Below are 27293 nucleotides of genomic sequence, written 5' to 3' on the forward strand. Positions count from 1 at the left end.
CTTTAAAGGGATAGTACAGTATTGGTGGAGAAGAGAATTGGGCTTTTAAATTTTTGCGAGATACCAAGAAAACACTTATTATATAGTACAGAGCATACCATTTTAAGAGGAATTCAAAGTTTATTTGATGAAAATCGGGTTTGGAATTACTGAAACATCCAAAAACAAAGTAAAACAAAGCGATCGTGATAAAGTGTGGGTCCCACACTTTAGTAGAATCGCTCTTTTTTGATATCTCAGACATTTCAAAACCAATTTTCATCAAATAAACATTGAATTCCTCATAGAATTACATGCTCTTTCATATTTCATAAGAGGTTTCTGATTATCTCACCAAAAAATGTTAGAAACCTGAAATTAGGTCTCAACCAAAACTATACGATCCCTTTAATATCATCTGGGAGTCAACTCTACCCTGTTTGACATTCTTTGCCATCTTTGCTTTTCTTTTTCCTCTTAAGTCTTAACCCTAACTAGGCCGGGCTATTTAGGTAGTTGATAGAGCCGGGGGGGGCCCAGGCCCCCCCTCCAGATCTCGGCCGTCGACCGCGCGATCGCGACGAAAAGTGGGACGTGCCTTTTATGAGGACCAGTTAAGGTGAAAGTATTTGGCGAGTTTGAGCTCTGCTTTATTTGCCTTACGTGTGCAGGTACACATCACTGTAATTATACAAGTACATGTGCGTATTACATAGACGCACATTTACACACACAACCACACACTAAAGCCTGAATTCACAAAGGCAATTTCAATTTTGCAAGTGGTTTATGCAAATTCTGTCTGCGTAAAATGTGCACGACAGAATGTCTACCCCAGCAGGCATTCATAAATGAATGCGTGTTGATATGCTGATATGCGCATGTGAAGGGTATGTCTATTTCATGCTTGATTTAATAGTGCACAGACCATGCATTTGATTTCAACTGCCTTCGTGAATTTAAGTCTTAATGCCCAACACACAACATGTTGGATAATTCAGATCAGCTGTGCTCTTGTCCTTTCCAGAACCCATGTGAGGGCATCCAGTGCTGGAGGAAGGGGGATCTGCCTATAAACACTTTAAAGAGGAAATCCATCCCAAAAATGAACTCCAAAACAAAGAGAAAATAATTGCATACAGCATGTTTCAAAAAAAAAAAAAGAAAAAAAATTGACAGAAACTGGATAAGAAAGATATGACATACCTAAATTCCACATTTTTGGGGAAAACATTTCTTGACCTCTTCTCATGAACATTCAAATGAGCAAGATGATGATGTCATGCCATCTAATTTCTCATGTATGCTATATGAAATTCGGAAAAATTTTAATATTTAGCTGACACAGAAAAATGCATACTCCTTTACCAAAATATACCAAAGGGAACATTTTTTTTTTATTTTTTAAAAACGTTTTTTTTTTATACATTTTTTTTTATTTTGGGCGGTTTTAAGGCAAGCTTTACATTTAAAGGGCTGAAATAGGAGATTTTTGTCATTTCTGTATATCAAACGAATAAGATGTTGTGAGAGCATGAAATCATCAACTTAAAGATTTGTATAGTCATAACGACTTGTCAAGGAGTGTTTTCCGAGAAATGTAAAAATGTCAGAATGTCATAACTTCCTTATTTTTTGTCTAATTTTGATAATTTCTCCACTGTTCTGCATGAATTCCCCCCCCCCCTCTTTCTTATCATACTAATAAAGTTTTTGAGTGGATTTTCTCTTCAGGACACTCACTAGGGGGAGCACTCAGCACTGGCTGGCTTCCTGGTTTGGGGCTGTCGCATGCCATACACTTGAGAATGGTGGCCTTGTTGCGTATCATGCATGTGTCACACTCCCACTCCCCGGGTGCCGCCTTGAAGCGGTCCGCTAACGAGTTGGTGATCGGTTTCGCCGCCGATACGGCGTTACCCGCCTCGGACTTCTCCAGGAGCGCGTTGACTTTTGGGGCCGACTTCGTTGCACTTAGACTCGAGGTCGACCCCGAGTCGACCATACACACACCACCTTCCAACTTTTGTGACTGTTCCCTTAATTTGTCCCCCAAGCTGTTGAACAGGGGAGCCGACTTAGAGCTAGCTGATGCAACTGTCTTCTGCTCTGTGTTGCTCTGTCCAAAGGTAAAAGAAGTTTTGTTCGATGGCTTTGCACCGGGCCGTGGCGTTACACATGCTGGGCAGTTATCAATGTCTGGCTTATTTATAAGCATGCATGTATCGCACTCCCAAGAGTCTGCTGGTGGCTTATGTGCATCTAGTACAGAGTTTGACAGTTCTGAAGGAGCCTTCTTGAGTATACTGGTACCAGATTTCTCTATGCTGCCACTGCTCAACGGTCCATTGTCCACAGCAGAATTTAGCACCTTGACTTGAACCTGTCACATGCAGCACAAAGAGTCAATTATGCAATCAATTGCTATGAACAAGGCCTCCATGAAATACAGCATCTCAATTACCTAAGGATATATGAAGCTTACACATGAGTTTGTGAAAGCATAATTTAAGGAACTACACATACGGTTTACACTGCTGTTTGACCTTCGCCCAAGAGGTGACTACAATTTTCTTGTGATGACAATTACCTGGTGTATTGACAGGATAGGACCCTCTACGACAACAGAGCAACAAAACGGATAACAATTAAATTTTGAAAATGAGCTGTAGATTTAGACAAGAGTAAGCCGATTTGTATATTTGCTGAGAAAAGCCAAAATAAACACAAGTCAGCGAATGGGACTAAATAGATACCACACACTCAAGTATGCATCGCAAGGCAGTAATGTCAGCACTTTCTGATAGAAGAAGCAGGTGTGGCAGAAATGACCTTCTTTGACCGCCCAATATATTTACCAGACACGAACAACCCGCCAACCACCGCAAGTTCTTGGATAACCCAAAGCCAGTTAAGGAGACATGTCTGTAATTCCCTTATTTCACTCCATCAATGCTTGCAGTATGAAAATTAGCTAGTACAGTACAGCAGAATCTTTATTGCCACATTTATTTTTGCACATATATGAGCAAGAGGAAATGTACTGTTGCCAACTCTAGTGGATCAATTCATGTATACCATTTATCTGACTAGTCTGCTAATAATTTACCGTAGACGGCGAGATATGTTCAAAGCAACTCGGGAACTGCAGCAGCAAGTAATTACTTGTCAGGTAGACAATACTATGTAACAAAGACTCTCAAATTAAAAAATCCATGCTGAAGAAAAACATCTCTCAAAACAGTATTTCAGCATGTCTCAGGAATGGCACATCTTGGCCCCAAGGTTAACGTCTCTATAACTTGAAATGGTAAAACTCAGAACACACTTACCATTGAACTTGAAGAGGGAATGGGACCATTCTTTGTGGGCACTGCAAGCAAGAACACAAAGGACAAAATAAATTTAAATACACTGCCGATAATCACAAAAGGACACAGATATCAAGAATGACCTTTTCAATTTTTTGACCATCGAAATGAAGTCAAAAAAATTTGCACTACCTCAGTGTTTCACACTGCAAGTTGGATGAAAAATTAACTGAAGTCGATGAACTTTATAAATACCTAAAATATGAGGAGAGAATCTCCTCTAGAATCTCATACTCATTTGAAATTCTCAAAGCCATTGAAATGATGAGATGATTCAGAAAATATTTTCAGTTCCTACTTGTGCATCCAGAGGGCAGCTGTAAAATAAAAAACAGGAATCCCCCTCACTAGTCATCTACTGGCAAAGTTTTGTGAAAGCTGTTTGGGTGATCGATTCAGGGCTGCTCATGCCGACACAATGCTATTTTCTGTCTTTCCTTCATTCCAAGTACTCACTGATGCCAAAGGCTTCTAGACAGCTACCGGTCTTCAGCTCCTTGGCAACCTTGATGCCCCCTACCGCGCCCCCGTCGTCACCCTTCTTCTGGACCTGCTCCGCCTCTTTCCTCCTTGTCCTCTCCGGGGTCTCAAAGCTGGGCTTCTTCGCTTCCAGCGGCGCGTTGGCCGCGGGACGAGATGTGGGGTACGGAGTTTGACGTGGCATGCTGAACTTGAAGGTGGTCTGTGGCAAAGGAAGCAGGGAACAGTGTTTGCTGTGAGGACAGGAGCTAGATGGGTTGGTACATAGTGAGGAAAGTCTGATTGAAATAAACAAAGTCTGATCTCCTGCCATATACTCTGCACACGTGGTATCTGGAGATCACGCTTATGAGACTAGCTCACACTTTCTAAAATTTGCGTGTAAGAACAATAGCGACACCATGAGAAATAAGCATCATTCCTTTTCTACAAACAAAATTTAAGTGCCTTCCTGCCCTGGAGACAATACACACAGCATTTGTGATGTTATTGACTTTGTCGTGAATTTTGTGAACAAATGCAGACTCTCAACAATTTTGTGATGATAAAACTACTGCAAAACAAATGCCATGTACAGTATGGAGGTCAGAGCTGGAACACACAAGAGACCAGTTGGCTGTCACACTCTTGGGAGAAAAAAAAAAACAAAAAAAAAACACAAAACTGTACTGAGAAATATCCTTCTTAGTTCCTTTTAACATTTCCATAGCAACTCTTGAAATGGAATCCAACTTTTTTAAACCATAATACTCATGACAAATCCAGGCTTTTTTCTTCTTTCTTTCAAATGCATGAAATATGACATCTTTCATGGAAGAGTAACAAACAGTTTTTGCGAAGGATATGGTACTTTGTGAGCAGATTGCCAGGCATTCATCAGAAGACTTAGCTTATAAACTTCAAATCAAATTCTCAGTCGACTTCACTCACTGCTGTGGAAGAACTGGTCATGGAGGAAGAGGCTGTCACGCTGGGCGTGTGCTTGATGATGGGCGCCGCAAACTTAAACTGAAAGCTCTCCGGTGGCACCGCCTCCCGAGGAGCGGACGCACCTGCACTGGGTGCGGAGAACTTGAAGGATGCCGATGATGTGGTCGATGTCGACGCTGGCGCCGCTGTTGATGTTGATGATTTGGAGGAGAAGATGCTACCGCTGCTCGCGACGGAGGACGCCGCTGAAGACGAAGCCAGAGTGCTCGTCAATGCTGGGGCGCCGGCGGAAGATAGGGCTGTGCCAAAGTTGAACTTGGGGAGATTGCCCGAAAGCGGCAGAGCCACCTGCGGAAGGTCTGGTACCTCCACCTGAGCAGAATGAAATGACTCCTCTAAAGGCCAAGTCTAAGCAACAACTTGACTGATCAATGAGAACCAAGTGTCACCACAATATCCTGGTACACTCGTATAATCCAATGAAATGTCCCCAGGACCAGTCTATGTAATTTCTGACTCTGATTATGCATACAACTATGATAAAGTTAGGTGATTACGATAACCATCATCGTCTTGGATATAATGTTACATTTCTTCATTACTTCCCTCCCTCACTCTGGATCAGAAAAGGCATTCACTCTACTTAAAAGTTAAAATTCATTTTAGTGATCTCTGTAGTCTGGACCTCTCCAGCAACTACTGAGCCCTACCAACTCACTGTCAATTTTGTCATCACAACCACTGTTTGATGGGGCAAAAGGAAAATGACGTAAGTGGGAGCAGTGACGCATGAAGAATAGAATAGCACAGAAATCAACAGAAAACAGGCTCAAACGCGAACAAACGAAGACAAAAGTGTAATGAAAGCGAAGATTCCTACCACATCGTCGTCTTCCTGGTGGGATGAGTAATGCTGGGTGTTCTTCACCTTGGACTTCATCTTGCCTCCCGCTTTGTCCTTTGTTACTACACTCTGCGACGCCGAAGTGGTGGGTGTTGAGGAGGATATGGGTGCAGAGAACCTACAACATCAAACGGTTGCAAATAATACCTGGTTACTTACCCACACAATGTACTGCCTGTGTTCCTTTCACATTTTCTATTCCTTGATCAACAGTTTTACAGTAAAATATTATATACCTTTAGAACAAACAAACCTTTCAATATGTGTAGTGGGTTATATTGGTCAACCAAAAGAAACAACGGACAGTTTGAGCTGAACTGAATGAGCATTTTGAGTGTTGATACAGTTTGAACATCTGGAGACACGACATTAACACTTGAGCTCTGATGACAAACACACACTGTAAAAATGGACAATGGATACTGTCTGAGCCCCAGGCCCTGCTTTGTAAGAAAAGTTAAAATCAAACAAGACAAGGGTCCCTACAGCATCGGACCAAATACTCTTAACCCTAAAAAGACTGGGGGGGGGGGGCCTAAAAGGCCCCCCCCTCGACATTTTGCGCGATTACTCAGCAACACGCAATGCTCTCGCCGCGATGCTCTATGACTTTTTTCTTTCGAGTTTCCCGCACATTTTGACACCAAATTTGTGACGCCCGGGGGTACGGTTCTGAAGTTACATAACTTTTTGTACATGCACGTGAGACCGAAAATGGCTCAAAAATGTGATTTTGTGTACAAAGTCAATACAAATTGAGTTTTATCACATGGTTCATATAAATATGCTTATTTTTACTCTCAATGGCTAAAATCAATTTGTTTTAGTAGTATTATGCTTCAAAAAGATTCTGCCACAAATTTTGCTGAAAAAAGCAACAAAAACAAAAGGTCGAAAAAACAAAGAAATACATAAGAAATTCATAAAACAATAAAATAAATAAGAAATCAATTTTTTTTTCAAGTACATTTACTAAGAATGCTTCAAAGAATATCTAGACCAAAAATGAGCACTTTTGGAGCTTTATTTACTGATTTAGACAAAAAAAGTCTGATTTCTCGCATAAATTAGCGTAATTAATCAAAATAAAATAAAAGAAGACTATTTTGGAAAATTTAAATATACGATCTTGTAGATTACATCGCACACTACCATTGTGCAAATTTCCGCGGCGATCGCGCGATCCACGGCCGAGATCTTAAGGGGGGGCCCTTTAGGCCCCCCCCCAGTCTTTCGAGCTACCAAAATAGCCCAGTCTTTTTAGGGTTAAGAGAGCCAGCTCTTGGCAAGCTGTTGCAGCAGTAATCATCCCACTGTTTAGTCCGCTGTAGGACATCTTGCACAGACAGAGCCTCATGACAGTGCCAAAGGGGCGAGTTCAGTCACTCAGCAAGGCAATACTTACCTGAATGAAGGAGCAACACTGGCCGTTGTTGCTGCCGTGCTGACTGGCAACACCTGAAACAGAGAAAAGAATCAAGCATCATCAATCCAGGTGCTACCAAGGTTTTTGTCATCAGAAATAACAAACTAACAAACATTTGAAGAGGAACTTTACCATTTTGGGAGCACACACTGCTGTCCAGATTACAGATAGACAACAAGCCCTAACATTGTGTAATTCATTATTTGCTGTCTTCAAGTGCATTTTGATGCATTTGATTATATATATCATACTGTAAAAGTGGGTAATTTTAGCAGGATACAAATTCTCCCAAATTTCACGCGACCAGAAACTAGCGTGAAAATAAAAGCACGCCAGTATTAATGCTTCCTATATGTACCACCATGTAATGTCTTGATTGCATGGAAGAAAGTGAAATATATTTTACTCTGCCAAGCATACAAAATTAGTTGTGCGAAAATATCCACTGTAACAGTATGTGCCAGGTATTTATACATCTTTTTTTTCCTTTGTTTTAATGTGAGCATGACTTATCACCAGTGCCATACAGAATTCCACATGTATATTTTCTCTGTTTATCTAATCAAAACATCAGTCATCAAAAGATTTCAACATGTGCACTCCCCTCAGTAATTTTAGCAGGATACAAATTCTCCCAAATTTCACACGACCAGAAACTAGCGTGAAAATAAAAGCATGCCAGTATTTATGCTTCCTATATGTACCACCATGTAATGTCTTGACTACACAGAAGAAAGTGAAATATATCTTACTCAGCCAAGCATAAAAAATCACTCTTGCGAAAATATCCGATTTAACAGTATGTACCAGGTACACATTTTTTTTTTTTTTTAATGTGAGCATGACTTCTCACCAGTGCCATACAGAATTCCACATGTATATTTATTCTGTTTATCTAATCAAAACATCAGTCATCAAAAGATTTCAACATGTGCACTCCCCTCACCTCAATCTCCGCCGAAGCATCCTTCGTCCTGTCTTCCTTCTCCACATCAATCACCATGGAAACCGGGGGTTGCCTGTTCGGGGCTATACTAGCCTGGTGTGCCACATGCAGGCCGGAGACGGGCGGGTCTCGGGCCTTCGAGGTACCCGGTCTTCTCGAGAGCCTACTAGTTGGCTGCGTGAGATAACAACACACACACACACTTCATTTCTCCTCTGTCAATAAGCCAGTTCGTAGATAGCTCATGTGCACATGGGTACAAATGACTTTTCATTTTTCTCAGTTGGTTAGGCACTTCACTCAATTCATAGCGACATAATGCAGCAGCTTGCCCAACATAGCAATTTATGGAACACGTATTCTAACAAAGAATGAGCCTGTGTAGATGATTTCATTGTGCTGTTTTGAATACATTAACAAACTTTTTCCGTTAACATTGCAAAATACCAGGCTTGCTGTCAGGTGGATGTACAGGCAGGCACCATTTATAAGGAATCCATGAATAATCATAGCATTACAGATGCTTATCTCAGTGAAATTAAAAACAAACCTGTCTCTCGGTACCAATGACCTTTTTCTGCTCATGCTCAAACTGGGACCCCGAACTGGCTTATAACCACGCTATCAACCAACATTTTACTGATGTAAAGCTGCTCTATGGGAAGTGCTCTTTCGGCAATTAATACTGGAGGATTGCAATGTGGCTGATAGCCAAAACTACCTCAATCTTAATCCTGGCATCTTGGTTGTCAGGTTGTCAATTTGTGTACCCCACGTAACACTGTGTTTGGAAACAACAATGGTGGGTCATCCCAAAAATATGACAGGATAGTTACTGCCTGTTGGGAAATGGTCACAGTACGTCTGCACATCAGCTGAGGTGACTTACGTCCCGAATAAAACACTACTAAAAAAACCCAAAAACAAAACAAAAACAAAATCATAGTAACACACAAGAGTGCCTGAATTTGGCATGTTACCATCTGTGTCAAAGCTGCACTCCACCCATATGTATGTCATGGCTATATATTATCTTTTTTCTCTTGTGGAATGTTTAGGCCACGAAAATTAATACCTGTGAAATTTTGGTGGCCCCAAAAAAGAAATGTAATGGCTGTAAATAAAAAGAAAAAGAGGAATCTCACCTGAATTCTATTTGCCCTACCAGGCCACCAAAAGACATGCTTTTCGAAAGTTCTGTGACCTAACACCAACATTTAGTGGCCCCAGGCCACTGGGTCACCGCTAATGTCAAGCCCTGTGTCTGTGATTTGTCAACCAAGCACAGTACTCTTTCATCCCCCTATCTTCAGGGGCCCCCCCCCCTTCCCCCAGACTCTACTTTGAGGCACTGGGCGAGCTTACTCTGAATGAGTACGGTGACGCAGTGGGTGACAGCGGAATCTTCTTGGCGTCCAGCAGCGGAGTGGACATCCGCTCCAGGGTGTCCAGGATCTTCTTGGCCGTCGAGCTCGTGGCGCCCAGCTTGCTGTCGAGGTTGATGTTGGCAGGCTTAGGCTTGATGTTGCGCTTGATGGGAAGATGAACCTGTGCGGGGAGAGAGAGAGAGAGTCAAGACAGCACTGATGATGAGGATGACATTGATGAAATAAAAGATCAATCAACATAGAACCACGTGTCTAGCATCACTGATATATCATCTACTTGTGTAGACATTTGTCAGTGAGGCCCATAATGCCATTGGACATCTTAAAGATACTGGTACACAATAGTATTTGAACAAAGTCCATTTCTGACCTGAAGACTTGGGGTTTTTCCCCATATCCTGTGAACATGATTCCACTATCATTGAGCATACTATCCTGGACCTCTACATATGACTTCGGATAATCCACGGCCACTACAGAATGACATTCACAGAAACTTTGACAAGGGAAAACAACTGCTACAACAAATGCTTCTATTAACTTGACATGGCATGAGCTCCTCCAAGGGGGTTTTGGCATGCAGTCAAAAGACCTTAGAACAATGCTGGGAGGGAATCGTGCCCGACGTTGGCAAGATTTCAAATTTTCCACAAGCACTTTATCACTGTTGACCTATGCAGTCCTGGGGTAATTTTTTCAGCAGAAATCATTACCCTATTCTCATCAAATTGGCAACATTTTAAAGTTTCCTGCTTATCCTTCAGCGGAGAAAGACTGGCCGACTCTGGTCAAAGTTATAAAATCCATACCAGCACCAAAGAAAAAGGGTACAAAATTTGCAAATCTGAGACAAAAAATACTAACTTTATAGACCCCGTAGTGTGGGGACAACATGAGTGGGAAAGCTGTCCTGGCTCAGATACTGTATACGCTGAACATTTCGCGAGGTTTTTATTTTCGCGAGTCAGGTACTATTCGCGAAATAAAAGACACGCAAAAATATTGACTCTGATCCCGATGTGGATGTGACGTACGCATGTACATTTCTCCGTTCAGTACAGGACTCCACGATCGCGAATCTAACCACTGGCGAAATCGTCGGGAATTCCTGATTCGCGAAAATTTAGCCTCGCGAAATATATGGCGTATACACTATATTACAAAATCCCAGTAACAAATTGTGTACAGCTTTTAATCACTGATCTCTGTGTAAGTACACACATAGCCAAAGAATCCTGACTGAAGTCGATTGTTACAGACGAGCATACGCTTTGATGCACACATTCGCTGACTGGCAGTTCTATTCCAGCAGACCTACACTGGTCTTGTTTTTCAAATGTACCCCAGTTGGCAACGAACAAAGATCAATTCAATCGGGCCAACCTTCTCTCCCACTGCTACTGGGTCTCTAATGGTGTGCATCCTTAAGACATGACGGTACACAAAGTGATGCTTCAGGCTGCGCTGAGTAGCATGATAATTCCTAAGATCAGGACTCCCCAGCCTCAGCACACACACAATGATTTGCCCGCTTTGACAGAAAGAATTTCTGGGGCAGAATCCTTGGAGAGTCGGGTTTTGTTGCTGTTGTTGCCTTTTAAAATATTTTCGTTTCACTTTTATTATCATTATTTTGTTTTAAGAGCCAGAAGTGTTTTGCGTGTGTGTTTTACCTTTTTTTTGGTGGGGGGGGGGGGGGGAGGCTGCAGCCCCCTCCCTCCCTCCCCCTGCCCTGTCTGTCTGGTAATGTGGCCCTAACAATTGGTGGGAGGCAAAACATACCTCATAAGGAGAATTCCTGACCCTCTTCAAGCTGGACCGCTGGGCAGAGGAACCACCAAACTGTGTCCTTCCTGGGTAGAAGGGTGATGCATTCCGGGGCCTATCCTCGCCAAGCTAAGCAGTGGTAGAAAGGAGGTCGAGTATAGAGGGATTAGTACATGTCAACTGAGATGAGACTGGTATCATTTTTACACAACTGATGTTCAGTTAGATACAATAAAACTTAAAAGGGGTGGGGGGGGTGCTTATACATGTATGAGTGCACTTCAGTAATCTAACTAGACACCATCAAACATGACGAGTCAGTACAAGAACGCTGGCTTGCATTTATGGGCGGTTCAGTTTTGAATTATTGCTCACAAAATAGGCATTGCCAGAGAACACTTGGGATAGGCAAACTCCTAAGTTATATTTTCTTTGAGGGAATTTTCTGTCCATGCTACAAAATAGAACTGAGCAAACAATTCATAAAAGGGATCCTATTACATTCAACCTAATCACACACATGCACATACACATTAAACAATACACTAGTGTGCACATCAAAGTTTTATAGAGAGGGGTATCACATTACAGTAACCAAATCAAATATTAACAGGCACACACACATACACGCACAGGCACATTACGAGCTTTATCTGTTTTATTTTTTCTATTTCTTTTCTTCACTACCGTGCACATCAAAGCTTTACAGGGATATTTGTTTTTTCATAGAACATACGTCTGGAAACATCTGAACATGTAATCCAGAATAGTTCAATAATGGTTTAACCAAAAAAAAAAAAAAAAAAAAAAAAAAAAAAAGATAATGCCTCCGGCACCACTTCCTGGCGGAGGCATAAAAACACCAAAACAAAACAAAACCAAAGAGCCTCATAATTTTTCTCTCCTAAACGAACAAATGTATTTCACAGAATGGATAATCATCAGACGATAGGATCAAAGTAAGGTATTATACTGTATAAGCTGTTAGTTTTGCGTACAGATATTTTCACGAATCGACGCCGACGCTAACGTTAATGCTCTATTAACACAGCGCATGGAGTCATTTTCGCGTGTTGTTAAATTCGCGATCCAACTGTGATTTACGAAATTCGCGAAAATAACAGCTTATACAGTGGAAGATGCCCTGTCTACCTACCAATCTTGGTGAACCAAAGTAGGAGCTGTTAAACGATGGCTTTTTGGCACTGGTGATGGCCTGCTGGGGTCGGGACGACGACAGGCCGAGTGACCCAGCCCCGGACGGTCCGGCTCCGGACATGCTTGACCAGAGGCTGCTCTTGTTCATCGAGTTGGAATGCGCCATTTCTGGAGAAAAAAAAAAACAAGTTGAGAAGGACCCTTGCACATGACGTCAACAGTACTGTTCCTCAATATCAGGAAAAGGGTACAATCCTTGAGAGTGTGTAAACAGACATGCTCTGTTTCTCACTCAACAGGGCATTACAAAGATATTTTCCATTTGCCGACACAGACATTTGGACAAGTGCCCTTGGCACTTATCAGGCAAGTATCCTTTTAATTTTACTTGCCCAACAGTGTTTTTGGTGGTCTCAGAAAGTAGGCATGTAGTATCTCGCTAAGATTGACAATCAAAACTCTTCCCCTTATACACTGTACATGTATGGATGCAAATGTCTGTTGGGTGTTGACCGATGCTATGTGGGTATGGACTGATCAATGAATAATCTGGGTCTCATTTCACAAAAGATGTTGTGATAGCAATTCTTGTTAGATTGGCAAACTTCTCGCAGCAATAGCTGATCAGAATGTAGGATTCTTGTCATTACCACGACACTTGCCAATGCAGCAAAGAGTTGCTATCATAGCAACTTCTTTTTTTTTTAAATCAAATTGAGCCCCGATTGCACAAAACAAAAGCTTAATGATAATATATGTACATGGCTCAACTCTATAACTAGCACACATCATCAATTTGGTTATGTTTTAAAAATAAAAGAGAGGCAAGCTTAAGAATGTACACAAAATTTTGGTAGCTTTGACAAATTCAGGCCATGTTTCACACAATATAGTGAGGTAAACAAACACAGTTACAATGAAATTACTGTTACAAAGAAGTAAAAATTCAGGTCCGAAAACTACCATCTACATGTCTTTATATACCTTACTGTTCAGCTATAATGAGATTTCAATATCATAAAAGAAAACTGCTGGTTCAGAGGATTTTGTTACAAGGGGAGTCGCCTGTAGAAGATGTGTTGCAAAAATATCTGAGACACTTCTGTTTTGTTTGGGTTCCTGTCAAGTCAACTCACCTGATAACCTGTCTAGGTTCTTCTTGGATAGCTTCTCTCTGTGATCTATCTTATCTACGTGAGGTATAAGGGAGGAACACCCACTGGTTGAGACGGACGTGTCTGAAGCATCATCTATTGGCACATAAAAAAATTAACATACAGTGTAATTAACATACAGTGTAAAGTGACTGAGAGAGCTGTGCAAGCCAACAGACGAAACAAAAGGGGGGGGGGGGGTTACTGAAGAGGATGTTAGTGTTGCCAATCTCTTCAGATAAGAGGAAATGTTCTCATGCACAATACAGAAATATTCCTTCAAGACAAATATATTTTCATTCAAAAGAGGGAAAATTGCACATACTAGGCACGCCAAGTCAAATTTCAGACAAAAAACAAAAATAAACATACTACATGAAAAGATGGTTGGCAGCTCTGTAATGTGTTACACAGACATACATTCTGCAAACACAATGTCTCTACCCCTCAGCTGGCAAGCAAACAGTAGTGCATTCACACTCTTTGCCCAATGGGGAGTTTTAGTTGCTAAGGGCAAGTGGACTAGTGGGTTTTGTAGCATCCTCCAATAAAGTCATAGGCATTCATGTTGCGCTCTTTCTGTCTCCTTCCCCCTCCCCACACACACCCGTCACCCAGACACTCTTACATGGCTCTATTTCCTGTGCAACCCACAATCACAGTCTTCAGCCGTCTGACAAAATAGGATTTAAACCAATTGTTTGACAAACTCAAGAATACCATTTTGCATTCTGTAGGAGAAAAATAAACTGGCTATCTTCAGTCGAACATATTCTTCGTCCCAGAAATGTCCTCCCGCACACATACACCATGAAACACACTTTAAAACTTGCATGCACAAGCTATTGCTCTACTCTCATTTAATGCAGTAGAGATGTATGTCTTGGAATTATGTCTCCCTGTGATTTACTGCATTTTTGCTGCACTCTCGAAATTGAAATCAGGAAATTGGGGATTAGAATTCAAGCCTAGTAGATTACACTCTGACCCAAGCAGGGAAAAATTCAGCAGACATGTTGAATGCTTCACTTCTTTGCAGGAGCATCTGTCTGTTTCATGTTTTAACAAGATGAAATGTTAAAAAGAGGTTTCAATGACATGCTTGTCTCAGCAAATGACACATGTAACCAACATACTCCTCCTCTTATAACAGCATTTGTGGAATCCTTTTCAGACAGACTTTTCTTTACAGATCTTTTTTTTTCTTTTTTCATAGGACATGTGCATATGCATAAGAGTTCCTTTTTCTTCATGGTGTCCACATTAAAAAAAAATCCATTGCAAGAATTGGGCACTACAATGCGGTCCCAAATACAGAAAAATAATAACAAAGAAAACCCAATAACTTATGGATGAAAGGACACCTCACAATTTCCTTGTATCTTCTTCACTTTGAATCTTTAGTTGCCATTCTTCTTAATATGTTATCTTTAAGGCAACAATTCTTCATGTGATCCAGTAGTAAATGATTAATAAAAGAGCTTTCGTTATCTAACTACCTTTTCAGTTTTTCCAATCTTCTTTTCATTGTAACTTGTTCTTTTTTTTTTAAAATTCCTCTAAAATTTGCCTTACCTTTATCTAGAATGGGCTTCCGAGCAGCCAAAGCTTGTATTTCTTCATTTGGTGTGGACGTCCCTATAGGATTGGCATAGTTCCTGAAAGGTAAGGGCGTGTGCCTGATCCCCCTGCTGGTACTAGGGATATCCTCCTCAATGATCATAACATCATCATCCCTCTCTTGCACAACGTCCCCCTGTGATTGCACGATGGGTGTGGTTTCCACCTCCGTCTGGCTGGGAACTGCGAGGGCCTCCTTCCCGCGCCCGGTGTTGACGTCGGGAGTGCTCGTGGCAACCGCCGGGGGCATGAAGCCCGGCGTGCTCGCGACTACGTTGCTACTGGCCGGCGGTTCCGGGGTAGAGGATCGGGAACTTCCCTCTCCGTCATCGTCATTTGGGTTAGTCCACAGGTTGTTCAGCCATGACGGGGTTATAAAGTCTTTTACAGTATCTGACACCCTTGCGAGAAGCGACTGTATGAAAACAAAACAAAACTTATAATAAGCACATGCAATTTTACAGCTGTACAGACATGACATATATACACATGTGTATACGTACTTCATTGGCCTACGCATGAATGACTACACCACAACTGCCAAACAATGAATACATACAGTAATTCCATAGTACAAGCATGGCGAAGCTGACAAAAAAATGCATTGTATTTCCAGAGTTAGATGCATAAAAGATACATACCATGTATTTCAAATAAGCATTTCTGTGATTGGATGCAGGATAAAAATGGTCAGTTTAAATCACCAGTCAAACAACACCTTACAGTATAAATGCACTGTATCAACTTTGGCTGGTCAGAGTTCGGAGCTACATGTAGATGAGTGACTACTTTGAATTGATATCCAATTCTTTTTTTATTCAAGTGTTAGAAAAGAAGCCTCTATATCAACATGGTAAGGTGATATGTAACCTCACTATAATATTCCAAAACAAAGGATTTAACATCATGAACCTACAATGCCTCACATGTTTTTGTATTCTTTTGCTGTGAGAATAGCACACATCAACACATATAACTGCTGTAACTGTTGGCTGCAGATTTTATTCTCCATTCACATTGAAAGCAAAAGAAGAAATCTAACATTATTCAGTTCACTTCTGCGAAAACCCAAGAGTACATGTAACTCGAGAGGGAAGGACATACCGTAGTCTGAATCCAGTGCTAATGTGGGCACAGTGTAGTAACTAATGCTGCTCAAGCACTGCTTCACTGGTAACTTCATACTGCCTACGGGTACATAGTTTACAATAACATTGTCAGATGCATGACTTGTACTGTACAGTGTAATGCACTCTGCTGCTCATACATAATGCATGCATTCACCTCCGCTGCAACACTGACAAAGGTTTGCGCACAATTTCTTACAGCCTCAGGCAGAGTCAATCAGAGGACATACATGTAGTGCGTTTTGAGATTAAGATACAGCATTATCACATGACCCAGGTCACGAAAGGTCACTTGCAGAGTGTCGAATTATGTGTTCCACACCTGATGCATGCAGTGCAAAATGTATACACAGTAATTATTTCTACACAATTGTTACTCTCCAGTGGGCGTTTCTTGTCTCTGTGGCGAGAAGTTATGCAAACACAGTGCAGCGTACTATTAGCAGCTTCCACTATCAGTGAATTTGGAACAATTCAAGTCCCTCATTTAACTGACTTCTTTTCACATGGCAAATAGTTCTTTTATCAAACACAGATCTATGCACATACACAAAGTGAATGAACTTGGCACTACCACAGGCTGTATGCATGTACTGCATGATCCCGCCGTGAAATACAATAGTACAGAGCCCCACACAAGAACTACATACTTGTACACATTGATATCAACTTGAGCATAATGATCAAAGAGAAAAATCACGAGGCCTATGCAGAGTGTGGTTCTTGCGCATACATTTGTATTTGCATCATGTTGGCGACCATTTTCATGTAATACGACCCTCCCTCCACTTCATGTCCAACCCCCCCCCCTACAAAAAAAAGAGAAGAAACCAACAATACAATGAGAAAATAAACAGAAGAATCTTAGCAGCTTCGCACAAAGAAACAAGGTTTCAGATACTGTAAAAGTGGATATTTTCGCTGAACTAATTTTTCGCGCTCGGCCGGATAAGAAGAGTTTCGCGTGTTTTTTGTAATTCCGCGATATCAAGACATCAACTACAGAAACTTATGGCAAGCAGAAATATTCACATGCTTTTATTTTCGCGCTAGTTTCTGATTGTGCGAAATGCGCGAAAATTTCAACAGCACGAAAATTTCCGCTTGTACAGTAGATCCAGGAATATAGCAGGAAACATGGTCAGTACAATGTAACCTGTGACCCAAGTTGACCTTTGTTAATGCCCCATTTCATAGTTGTGCCACAGGTACACATTGTATGTACCAACTATATAACAGCACGGTAGTGTATACTGTTCTCAACATGAAGATATTGTTAGGCATAAGGAGGTACAGTGTATACTGTACGAATGACAGTATGCATCAGTGTTGTGCCCCCCACACATACATGTACACTGTACATATACACACTCAATAACATTCTCATGTAGAGTACATGTACAGGCTGTATTTCAAACACTACAAGAAGCCCAGATTCTTTTTTATTCGGAAGCCACATGATCTGGTAGTTGTTACCAAACTGACATAAAAGTCCTCATATAAACAAAGGGCATAACTTTACAAATGTTACTAATATTGCATTCATGTTATAACCCTACAAGGAGCCCCAACTCTTTTTCATTCTGAAGTCACATGATCTGGTACAATGTAGCTGTTACCATACCAACAAAAGTGTCCTCATATGAACAAAGGACATCATTTGTAAAGTGATATTACTGCATTCATGTGGTTAATTTTTAATAGATGATAAACAGAAAATTTTGATCACTAAGAGGAAAAGACTACTAAAAAAAAAAGATATGAAAAAATGAGGTCAGTCTGATATTAGCCTTCTACTTCAAACATCGAGGCAGAGTTGTAATTTATTCCAGAGTATGTACATGTAGACTTCTTAATAAAAGCAAAAAAAAAAAAAAAAAAAAAAAAATGGTCTACCTAATAATATGTACCTTGATGAACATGACATACTACTGGCACATTCTTGATCTGACAACTGAGACTGCTGACCTAGAGAACTTTGCAACTTACTACTGCACTTCAGAAGGATTGGAGACTTCTTATTTCACTTTCTATCAAACTCAGACAAAAAGGAGAATGTTTTCCTTTTTGTCTTACATGTAGTTTATAAGAAAATGAAATAAGAAGTCTACAGCTTTTCTGAAGTGCAAAAGTATTAAAGTTGTAACTAAGTACTCTAGGTCAGCAGTCAATACAAAGAATAAAGAAGGATGAAAGTCAAAGTCCCATATTCTGCAGACTACTGTATTGCTGTAGCAACTCAAGGCATATTGAAGCTTCTAGTTTTCATACAAGTGGTAACAGAACTCCAGTAATACTTCTGATGGAGGAGGTACAACTATTACCAAACTATTTTACTGGAAATCCCCCCCCCCAAAAAAAAAAGAAAAGAAAAGAAAAAGGGATCTGGTTAAATATCTGGTTATATATAATGCACGAAACTGTGGCGCAATACACCCCTGTCCACACGCATGGTACACATGTACATTGTATAACCTACATTGCTCTAACTTCAGCAGTTTACCAGTTCTAACTAAACAAGACAGTAATGTACTGTAGCAACAGGACACTTGCTGCAGAAGCATAATCAAATGTCTGGAACAATCTTATATCATGTACATGTACAGTGCACTGGATACATGATCAAAAAGACAAAAAGTGTCTGAAATGCTCTGTGACCTTCAACCTACTGTGAGAAAATTCTGGATGCATGCTCAAGATTATTATTGATAAAGTATGCAATGGAAACTTGCATGCATAGCTGATGTACAAATATGACAACAGAAAATAGAGCATGACCATATCAGTATGGTACAATTATGTTCTAAATATTGCACTAACTTTATCTCAAATTCTATGCAAAACAAACACTCAAGCAGGTGAGAATTCTGGGGATTGCAAATACATGTATGCACTTGACCACAAGAGGGCGCTTATTTCTACTTTTTTTCCTCCTTCATATACACGTACATATGTAACGTAGATCGCCTGACATGCTGAAGGTCACATCAGGTCACGCTTTCTGATGTGATGCTTACTAACTTCCGCGTCCATACAATGTAAGTGCCAAAACTACCACCCTTCTTGCAAATATTGACAATAAGGAAACAGGGCGCTAATTTCAGTCAACATCCCCTTCTTTTGTCTGCTACAAGGGAAAGAGATCAAGCTAATATGATGAGATGGTATGGGTACATGCGGCAGGGACAGATGAAAAGCACTGGTTATGTAACAGCCAAACCCTGTTTTATTTGTTTTGTTTGTCTCAGTTTGCGTCTGAGAAGATGGCTGGATAGTCCATATTCAGCTGCACTAGCTGGTCTTCCATGCCGGATGGGGTCCATTTTGATGCAGGGTGGGCCCATTTCATTGGGTTATTGCAACCTGCACTTTGCGATGAATGAATGAAGCGGGATCTTTTATGTGCACGAGTTGTGGCTCGCTCACACATGGGACCTCCATTTTTGTATGCCCTATCCGAGGGACAAAGTGCTTAGCCTCTTACTAGAGGGGACGGTAAGATTACACACATTACTTAGTTAGACTTGGGAATCAAACCCAGGTCGGTCCTCTGGATCTGGAGGCAGCAATACCATAACACCTACAGCTGTGATACCCTGCAATTGGAAGGCTTAGCAAGCATTACAACAGAGAATGTTGAAATAAAACAAAAAGCATGCAAACACACAACACAACACTGCGCCAAAAAAAAAACAAACAAACAAACAAAACAAAACACACACACCTTTTTTACTGGTACACTCGAAAGTGTAAATTGTTACAGTGTGTATGCTTATGATTCCATTATGTGCACATAAAGATTTGTACATATATATAATCATGGATTACACATGAAAGTACAACATGTATATTAACTGGACATGTCATCAGAAATTTGTACAGTGTACTCCCTATAATTGGATAAAATTCTCTCTGCATACATTAATGTTCTACATGCAGAAATTTGGTTTCATTAAAAGGTGTCTAGAGCATACATGTACACCCGTTGTATGCAATAACTAGACAAGTTTTCCTTTGAATCAAACAAACCTTGTGAGAATGGGACAGGACAAATACTTCCTGTTTACAAATGGGATGTTACAGGGAATCCAAGTAGCAAGCCTGTCGGGTTTTCTATTATGACATCATTATGCTACAGTGTACATATAACTCGATCATCCAGGCTCATCATTACTGTCACTTCTGGGTGATCATGTGGTATCCCTGATATATTAAACCACAATAGTGCATTGTCATGGAGAGCCTGAAAGCTAATACTGCAAACCAAATTATACAATTACATGTTGTTGTTGTTTTTTTTTTCAAACATTCTTACCTATAAACCTAATATTGGCAGAGTACGATGTATATTGACATTCGTCTCACATTGCTTGCCTAAAGTGAGAATATAATCCACACTTCCATTTGCCTAGAGGGCTGCTATGCATACAGTCCCTACAGTTATAAGTTACAGTAGGTACTTATGCCAAACAGCAAATGAATTATTTATTTCATGCTGATGCAATTTTATCTAAGATAATCTAAAAATATCAAACTCAAAACAACAAAATTACTATATTAGCAAGGCGCTACATAATCGCTTGCCTGATTGCTCGGGGCAAGTGAGAATCAAAGTTGGGGAAGTGTTCTGGAACAACAAGAAAAATGCCTGCACAAAATCTTGGTATAGCCAATGCGCAAAAAAAAAATCGATAATAAACAAATGAATAAAATAAAAATTTGCGCACGCAGCAGAGCCCTGTGACAGATGCACTGTGGGATTCCTCCGGAGCATTGTCCCTTCTGGTTGTCTTGCGGGTGCCAATAGTTCCCATGTGATTCAATGCAATTTTTGTCTGCTTTTCCTTTGTTGCTGCTTTTTTCTTTGGTTAGAATTCAACTACAACAAGTGTACAACAGAATTTGAATATCAAAATTTTACTGATTTGCGGTCTTTGGAGTCATGGTTCACTCCTGCAAGGCTTCAATGTGCTGGTCACCCGCATGATGGAAAGTGAAGAAATCTTCAACGAAAAATATACCCCTGGATAAAGACGGAATGTGACCCGAGTGCATACGCAGCCAAAACCAGGACAAGTTTGTCCCCTGAGCTATCCCACAATGCATCTGAAAAGCTGCTCACGTCACAGCACCTAGGTACTGGTGATACTGAGAATTGAGCAAGCAAAAGTTTTGACGCGAACTTTTTTTTTTCCACTTTTCCCCCTTCAAACCCATGAAGTCAACCACACCGAAGCCTGAATATAACAACTGTGTAGTGATGCAATGCACTTTGATTTTAGACAGCAGCTGTTCAACACGTATGTGAAGAAGCCCCAATGGAATGCAACACCAACACTTGATCGAACCAAGTTTGTAACTCCAATGTGGTACTTTATTAAAGGGTGTGTGCTGTTTATTCAAATGATTGTGTTTTATCAAACCCCTGACTTACAAATAATTTTCTATATCTTTCCAATAATTTGGACTTCCTTTTTCAGACAAGTAAAATTCATACTCAGGCAAGTGTTTTGCAACGATTTGAAAATTTGTTGCCCGACAGAGTAAGTGGCAATAAGAAATTTTGTAGCACCCTGCTATAAACTACTCACATCTTTGCTTCATCCTCATCCTATCCACTTTTTATTTGTTGCACTGCCATTCAATACTGAAGTGGGGGATTTTCTTTTTTTGTAAGAACTTACCGGTACACAAATGCATTTTGGACCTTACTTTTTGCCATGGTATATTTTGCATGAACACCATACCTCAATTAATTTCGTTCTAACACCAATGAACAACTAAAAAAAAACCTATATGTAAATACCCAATGTAAGCCTATAACACACAAATGGTCATGGACCCAACATGCATTAATCGGCATTGCATGTGTAACATTAGACTCTACATTCATATGAGACGGGCAGGACCATGGTACACTGTACATGGTGGCTTGTTGTGTTATTCTTGCTTCGAATATCAACGCAATATTGTAAAAACTCCAATGGCAGTGGCACTATTTCATTTCCACAATAATGTGTTGATATTAAACTCCGCGCCGGTGCACAACATAATCTCTACTCAGTCGTACGCGAAAAGCATCAAGCACTACATTGTATCTGTATATCTCTATAAACCATCATAGTTTCATAGATTTTCCTACAATTGTTACATGTTGGGGGAAAAGGAATCTATTCTAAGTTCAGAAAATACATTTCTATTGTGCGGAAATGCTATTTTGGTCATGAAAAAAAGGGAAATATTAGATGCGATTTTGGTATACTATGCTCTGCATGTGTATATCTTTGTATGCCTGCTGCACTGTGACTGCATAACCAAAGGAAGTGCACAACACCGAAATGTGACCTTGCTCGACCTCCGAATGTTGCGCTTGGATGCGAACAATGTAAGATCACAACATTCATTCGCATGTAGTCTATGGCCAGTTTATGGACCACTAACAACAAAATGTTTACACTTACACATTTGATATACAAAAGAGAAAACTAAATTCTGAATGTGTGATGTGAGGATATGTATTGTGTCTTGAAAAGTCTCTTGTTAGGGTGTCTGATCGCGCACTGCGAACCCTCGACCAAAACGCGCCCCTATCTTATAACACGCAAGTCCCATAGAATGCAATGGAGCCGCGCGCCTACGCTGTTTTGACCCAGCATTTTTGAGCCAAATTTCGCCTTTATTGCCAAATCCCCAGACCATGCCATTAACGAATCCTGACAAATTTGGTATCATATGAAAGAGGAAGTTTTTCTCCATATCCTATCAGAACGGCAGTACATGAATCCGACGATAAATTGATGTAAAAATCGATAGAAGCACATCTATCCCCATATCTCAGCGTCTGCTTCGGTATTTGTATCGCCGGGAGACATACTAGTAGTTGAGGACATGCTGAATCCGATGGTGCCGCTAGTTTTTCGCTAGCTCCTCGCCTAGGTGTGGGGATATCGCCTTGAAGATACCCCTTGCAATAATTTTTTGGTCACAGCGAACGTTTTAGGCGGGGCTTCGTATGCAAGAATCCATAGTAACTTCGCGCGAAGGGGCTAATGCATATGTAAATTAGATTACGCATCGCCGTCATAAAACCACATGGCCTCTGCGGAGTATGGGGATGGATCGCGTGTGCATGCAGCGCGCCAGATGCTGCCAGCAAAGAGCTACCTCTGTGTGTGTGTGTCACTACGTGTGTGTATGTGTTGTGTATGATGTGCATATCACGAGGCAGGAAACTGGGCTGTCGCTTGCGATAGCTCCTACAACACGCATCACACATAGCATGCACTCTGTACTGTACATATCGGATACAGTCACGCTCACAAATCACGTACGTCTTGCAAAACAACCAGACTCTACTAAATTTCTGTCTACTATTATAAGTTTACTTGTGGATTGGTTATGATCTTATCGTTGTTCATTTATATTTCGAAAGTGCACTCGCAATGCTCGAGTCACTGGCACTAAGCCGAGAAGTTGGTTGTGACTACAATCATGTCCGCTTAGCCAAGTGCGAACGAAATAGGCCTTAACTAACGTTTATACTGTGGTGGTAGCGGCAGCGGTGTATTACGAACGCCCGATCGACAAGAAGGGCATGGAAAAGATTTCGGAAGACTCTTATTTGGCCATTTTTGCATGTACGAATAGTGGTAATGTGGCATCAATTCCAAGCCTGTGACTGTAGAGGTTGTAGCTTGTACATTTCACGCGAGCTGCGTGCACCTGCTCTCGACAATCGACTGCATATTTCTTCGAACCATGCTCGCCATGCCGGCTGCCCTGGCCTACGATCACGATGCTCTCCGGCCGCTCGGCTCCCCGAATTTTACCGGCGAGGCTGCCTAGCTGTTGCTAGCTAGCTGCGCCTGCATACATACGCGGGGTTCGTACGTGTTGTAGGGCGCTCAATACGGTACATGTGAATCGAATGTAAACTGAATACCGAGCACGTACGTACGCACGCAGCGCACACAGGGTATGACAACACATAGGGGGAGTGGCTTCTGCGCTTGTTTACGCGTATTTTCTAACCACTGTACGCTCATTATCTGATCGCTGGGGATCCACACGCGAATGCAGCTTTTCGGCGTTGTTTGCAAACATGATTTGGGTCACATTTTCATGCGTGCTCGTAAAAAAAGGGGGTGATATTGCTGTGATTTCAAAGTTAAATTTCTCAAGATAGAAACATCATTTCGCCATGAAATTTGAAATATGTCTTAATGATGTAATTCTCTTTCATATGAAATAATTCACAATTCGTTTCTCACAGAATTTCAAAAGTTACAAAAATGCTCCAGACACCCTACTCTTGTAGCGATTGATCTGAACGTAAAACAAAAGATCACAGCAAGTTCTTCTAATTTCTATGGTATCTTTAAAAAAGATAAAGTTGTTTTTCTGCCTTTCTCTCAGCTTGTATCGAGTCTTGTGGTAGCGATTGATTGAGGTTTGGTGCTGTTATTTGTGTTGTGTGTGTGTCTGTGTGTGAGGGTGTGTGTTTGAATGAAATATTAAAGACTGTGAAAAATGTGACAATACGACAAAAGTGAAATATGAAGAAGGAAGGGGGGGGGGGAGAAAATGAATGAAAAGATAAGAAAAAGACAAACCTGGAGAGAAAAGATTTATCAAATTGAAAAAAAAAAATTCTTAATATAATTAAGAAATTCTTAAAATTAAGAAATATAGTAGAAGGAAAGAAAGAAGAGAAACTAACATTTAATAGACGTACATATAGAAAAGAAAGAGGGAGATAGATTTAAAAAAATTAAAGATTTAAACCAAAAAAGCCGACAGAAATAGAATTTTACAATGAGAGATGAGTCAAAACTAGGTTAGTTTAGAGGTAGGCCTAGATATCTACAGTAGATGAAAGGAGAGATGAATAGGGAGGAAAGAGAATAAGATACCTGCTACAGGTTGAAAAGTAAACAAAGGAAATGTTTGGTCTACATAAGAAGGAACATAAGATATTGGAGAGGAAAGAGAGGAAAAGTACAATTGTAGACGGAGGGAAAGACACCTGAAGGAAACAAAGAGCAAAGTGATGGGCAGAAAATACGATTGAACAAAAATTGAGAACAGTTAGACAGGAAATTCACAAAGGATTTATAAAAGGAAGGAAAGGGAAAGTTAAGATTAAATATCTGGAAATCAAAGACAAAGAACAGAAGATAGAAAAGAGAAAAATATATTAAAGGGACGCACACACACATACACGCAACTGCTTTGTATACCGCAGGACTTTGCTGAGGAAGAGGGAAAAACAAATTTTGCTTTTCAAACACACCACTGAAAAAACTATTGGATCACTAAAAACATTCTGATCAAACGAGCCATTCTTTGCTGTATGTGCTTGCTCTGCCCGCTGAACATGTTCATACTGTACATCATGTTCATATTGTACAGATTGGTTGTGTGCAGAGCAGCATTTCAAGTGATCCAAGATTTTTCAACACTACAAAAAGTGATATTTAAAACATAACTTCTGTTCTTGTGAAGTCAGATGCAATCAGGGGGATTTAGGTTACTGAATAATTAAGGTGAGCCTGTGTATGTTGACTGGACTCGGAGATCAATTGACGAGGTAGTGTTGGCTATTTACAATACATACACTAGCACCCAGACACCATTCAAAATGTTCTGAAAGTTTCTGTCTTACTACCAGGAAGCATGCATCGTTGGAGCTTTGACCATCTCTCCGTACATGAGCCTAAATTACACACATTGCTGTTGCATATCCAAGCAGATGAATCTAACTGGTTACACTTAAATTTACAGAAACAAAACAGAGGCCAACCCTTCGCACAACTGCAAGGGTGACCTGTGCTTGCTATGCTTCCAGTTTCATGCATTAGTCCTTATGCTACATCGCAACAGATGATGGATGACCATGCCAAGGCGAGACACAAGGACCGTCAAGGTTGCTAAAGCAATCGAGCCATGCTTGTTTGGACTGGGTCGCCGTCGTGCATGCATGTGCCAGTGCGTGGCAGTGGCAGTGCAGTGCCAGCCAGTCAGTATGGTGGAATGACTTTTGCCAACATTTACCATTTTAATCAAAGAAACATCGTGAACATGTTCACTACAATTTTCATAAAGTGGTAATGTCAGACTTAATATCGACAATCAGCGTTAAGTTCTCGCACAAAATGCGTTCATGTCACTGTGTTCATAGCCTGTCTCGAAACAGCCATCTCCAGACATGTTAATGTCACGTATTTCACATTCGCCTAACTACGCAGACAGTCACAGCAACGAGAACGTGGTGGAAAGACGGACTTCTACGTGCAAGTTACGTAGCAGTGTATGCGGTCCCAGCGTGCGCGAAAACTTACCTTTGGTTTCGGGCGTTCGTATGGCTTCCGAGAGCTATGAGAGCGCTTAGAACGAATTTTTCCTCCAGAAGGGGTTGCCATGGCTGGTGAAAGCGATTCTAACCGCCACAGCAACCGTAATATTAAGAAAGATAGATTGGAAATCTTTCAATTTATGAAATATTCTTCACGAAGTCCATTGAGTATCACAGAGATTGAGTCAAGATGGCGGCTTTTTTCAAAGAAGTTGATTGGTCAATTATCACGTGATTGTATGCACTTTTCCCTTTTACTATAAATGTATTTGTTTCAGACCAGAAAGAATGTTACAAAAATGTGTGATTACTCGTAATTCGTGAAAGAATATCTAGTTTTTGTAACATATTATGAAATGTGAAATTTAAATCCAAATATATTTATCATTCCACTAAAGTTTATCTCATAGAAATATTGAGCGACAGAGGACAGTGGACAATTTCGCCATTTTGAACACAAAGCGCGCGGCGTATGTACGTTTCCCCATACACACACGTGAAGGATACGTATGCGATTTACTGGTTCATACCAAAGAGATTATAACACAAGAGGGCGTAGTCCAGTGGGGAGGCAGCCGCGCGAGGTAGCTGCCATTTCCCGTTGTGGGAGCCGCCATTGCACGGATCCTGGCAGCGCACTGTTTAATGCGCTCGACTTGAATATTCGGCGCAGTGACCTTGCGTTGCTT

General features: G+C 40.8%; 1 protein-coding gene across 1 annotated transcript in view; it reads right to left on the reverse strand.

Annotated features, from left to right (window-relative positions):
* Positions 1-26789, reverse strand: part of LOC139715896 (uncharacterized) — a 50775-nt gene extending 23986 nt beyond the window's left edge. The window contains exons 1-13 of the mRNA XM_071627452.1: positions 26591-26789; positions 15079-15538; positions 13486-13599; positions 12348-12517; positions 11207-11320; positions 9402-9584; positions 8037-8210; positions 7070-7122; positions 5641-5782; positions 4761-5132; positions 3807-4032; positions 3312-3352; positions 1723-2362 (exon numbers count right to left, since the gene is read on the reverse strand). Coding sequence (XP_071483553.1) covers positions 1723-2362; positions 3312-3352; positions 3807-4032; positions 4761-5132; positions 5641-5782; positions 7070-7122; positions 8037-8210; positions 9402-9584; positions 11207-11320; positions 12348-12517; positions 13486-13599; positions 15079-15538; positions 26591-26671 — 2770 coding nt within the window. The 5' untranslated portion in view covers positions 26672-26789. The remainder of the gene's footprint in view (positions 1-1722; positions 2363-3311; positions 3353-3806; positions 4033-4760; positions 5133-5640; positions 5783-7069; positions 7123-8036; positions 8211-9401; positions 9585-11206; positions 11321-12347; positions 12518-13485; positions 13600-15078; positions 15539-26590) is intronic.
* Between the last annotated feature and the right edge of the window lie 504 nt (positions 26790-27293).

The sequence above is a fragment of the Diadema antillarum genome, unplaced genomic scaffold, assembly GCF_040938485.1.
Source record: "Diadema antillarum isolate AM-2024a unplaced genomic scaffold, OU_Dant_1.0 scf00000006, whole genome shotgun sequence".
Taxonomy (NCBI): domain Eukaryota; kingdom Metazoa; phylum Echinodermata; class Echinoidea; order Diadematoida; family Diadematidae; genus Diadema; species Diadema antillarum.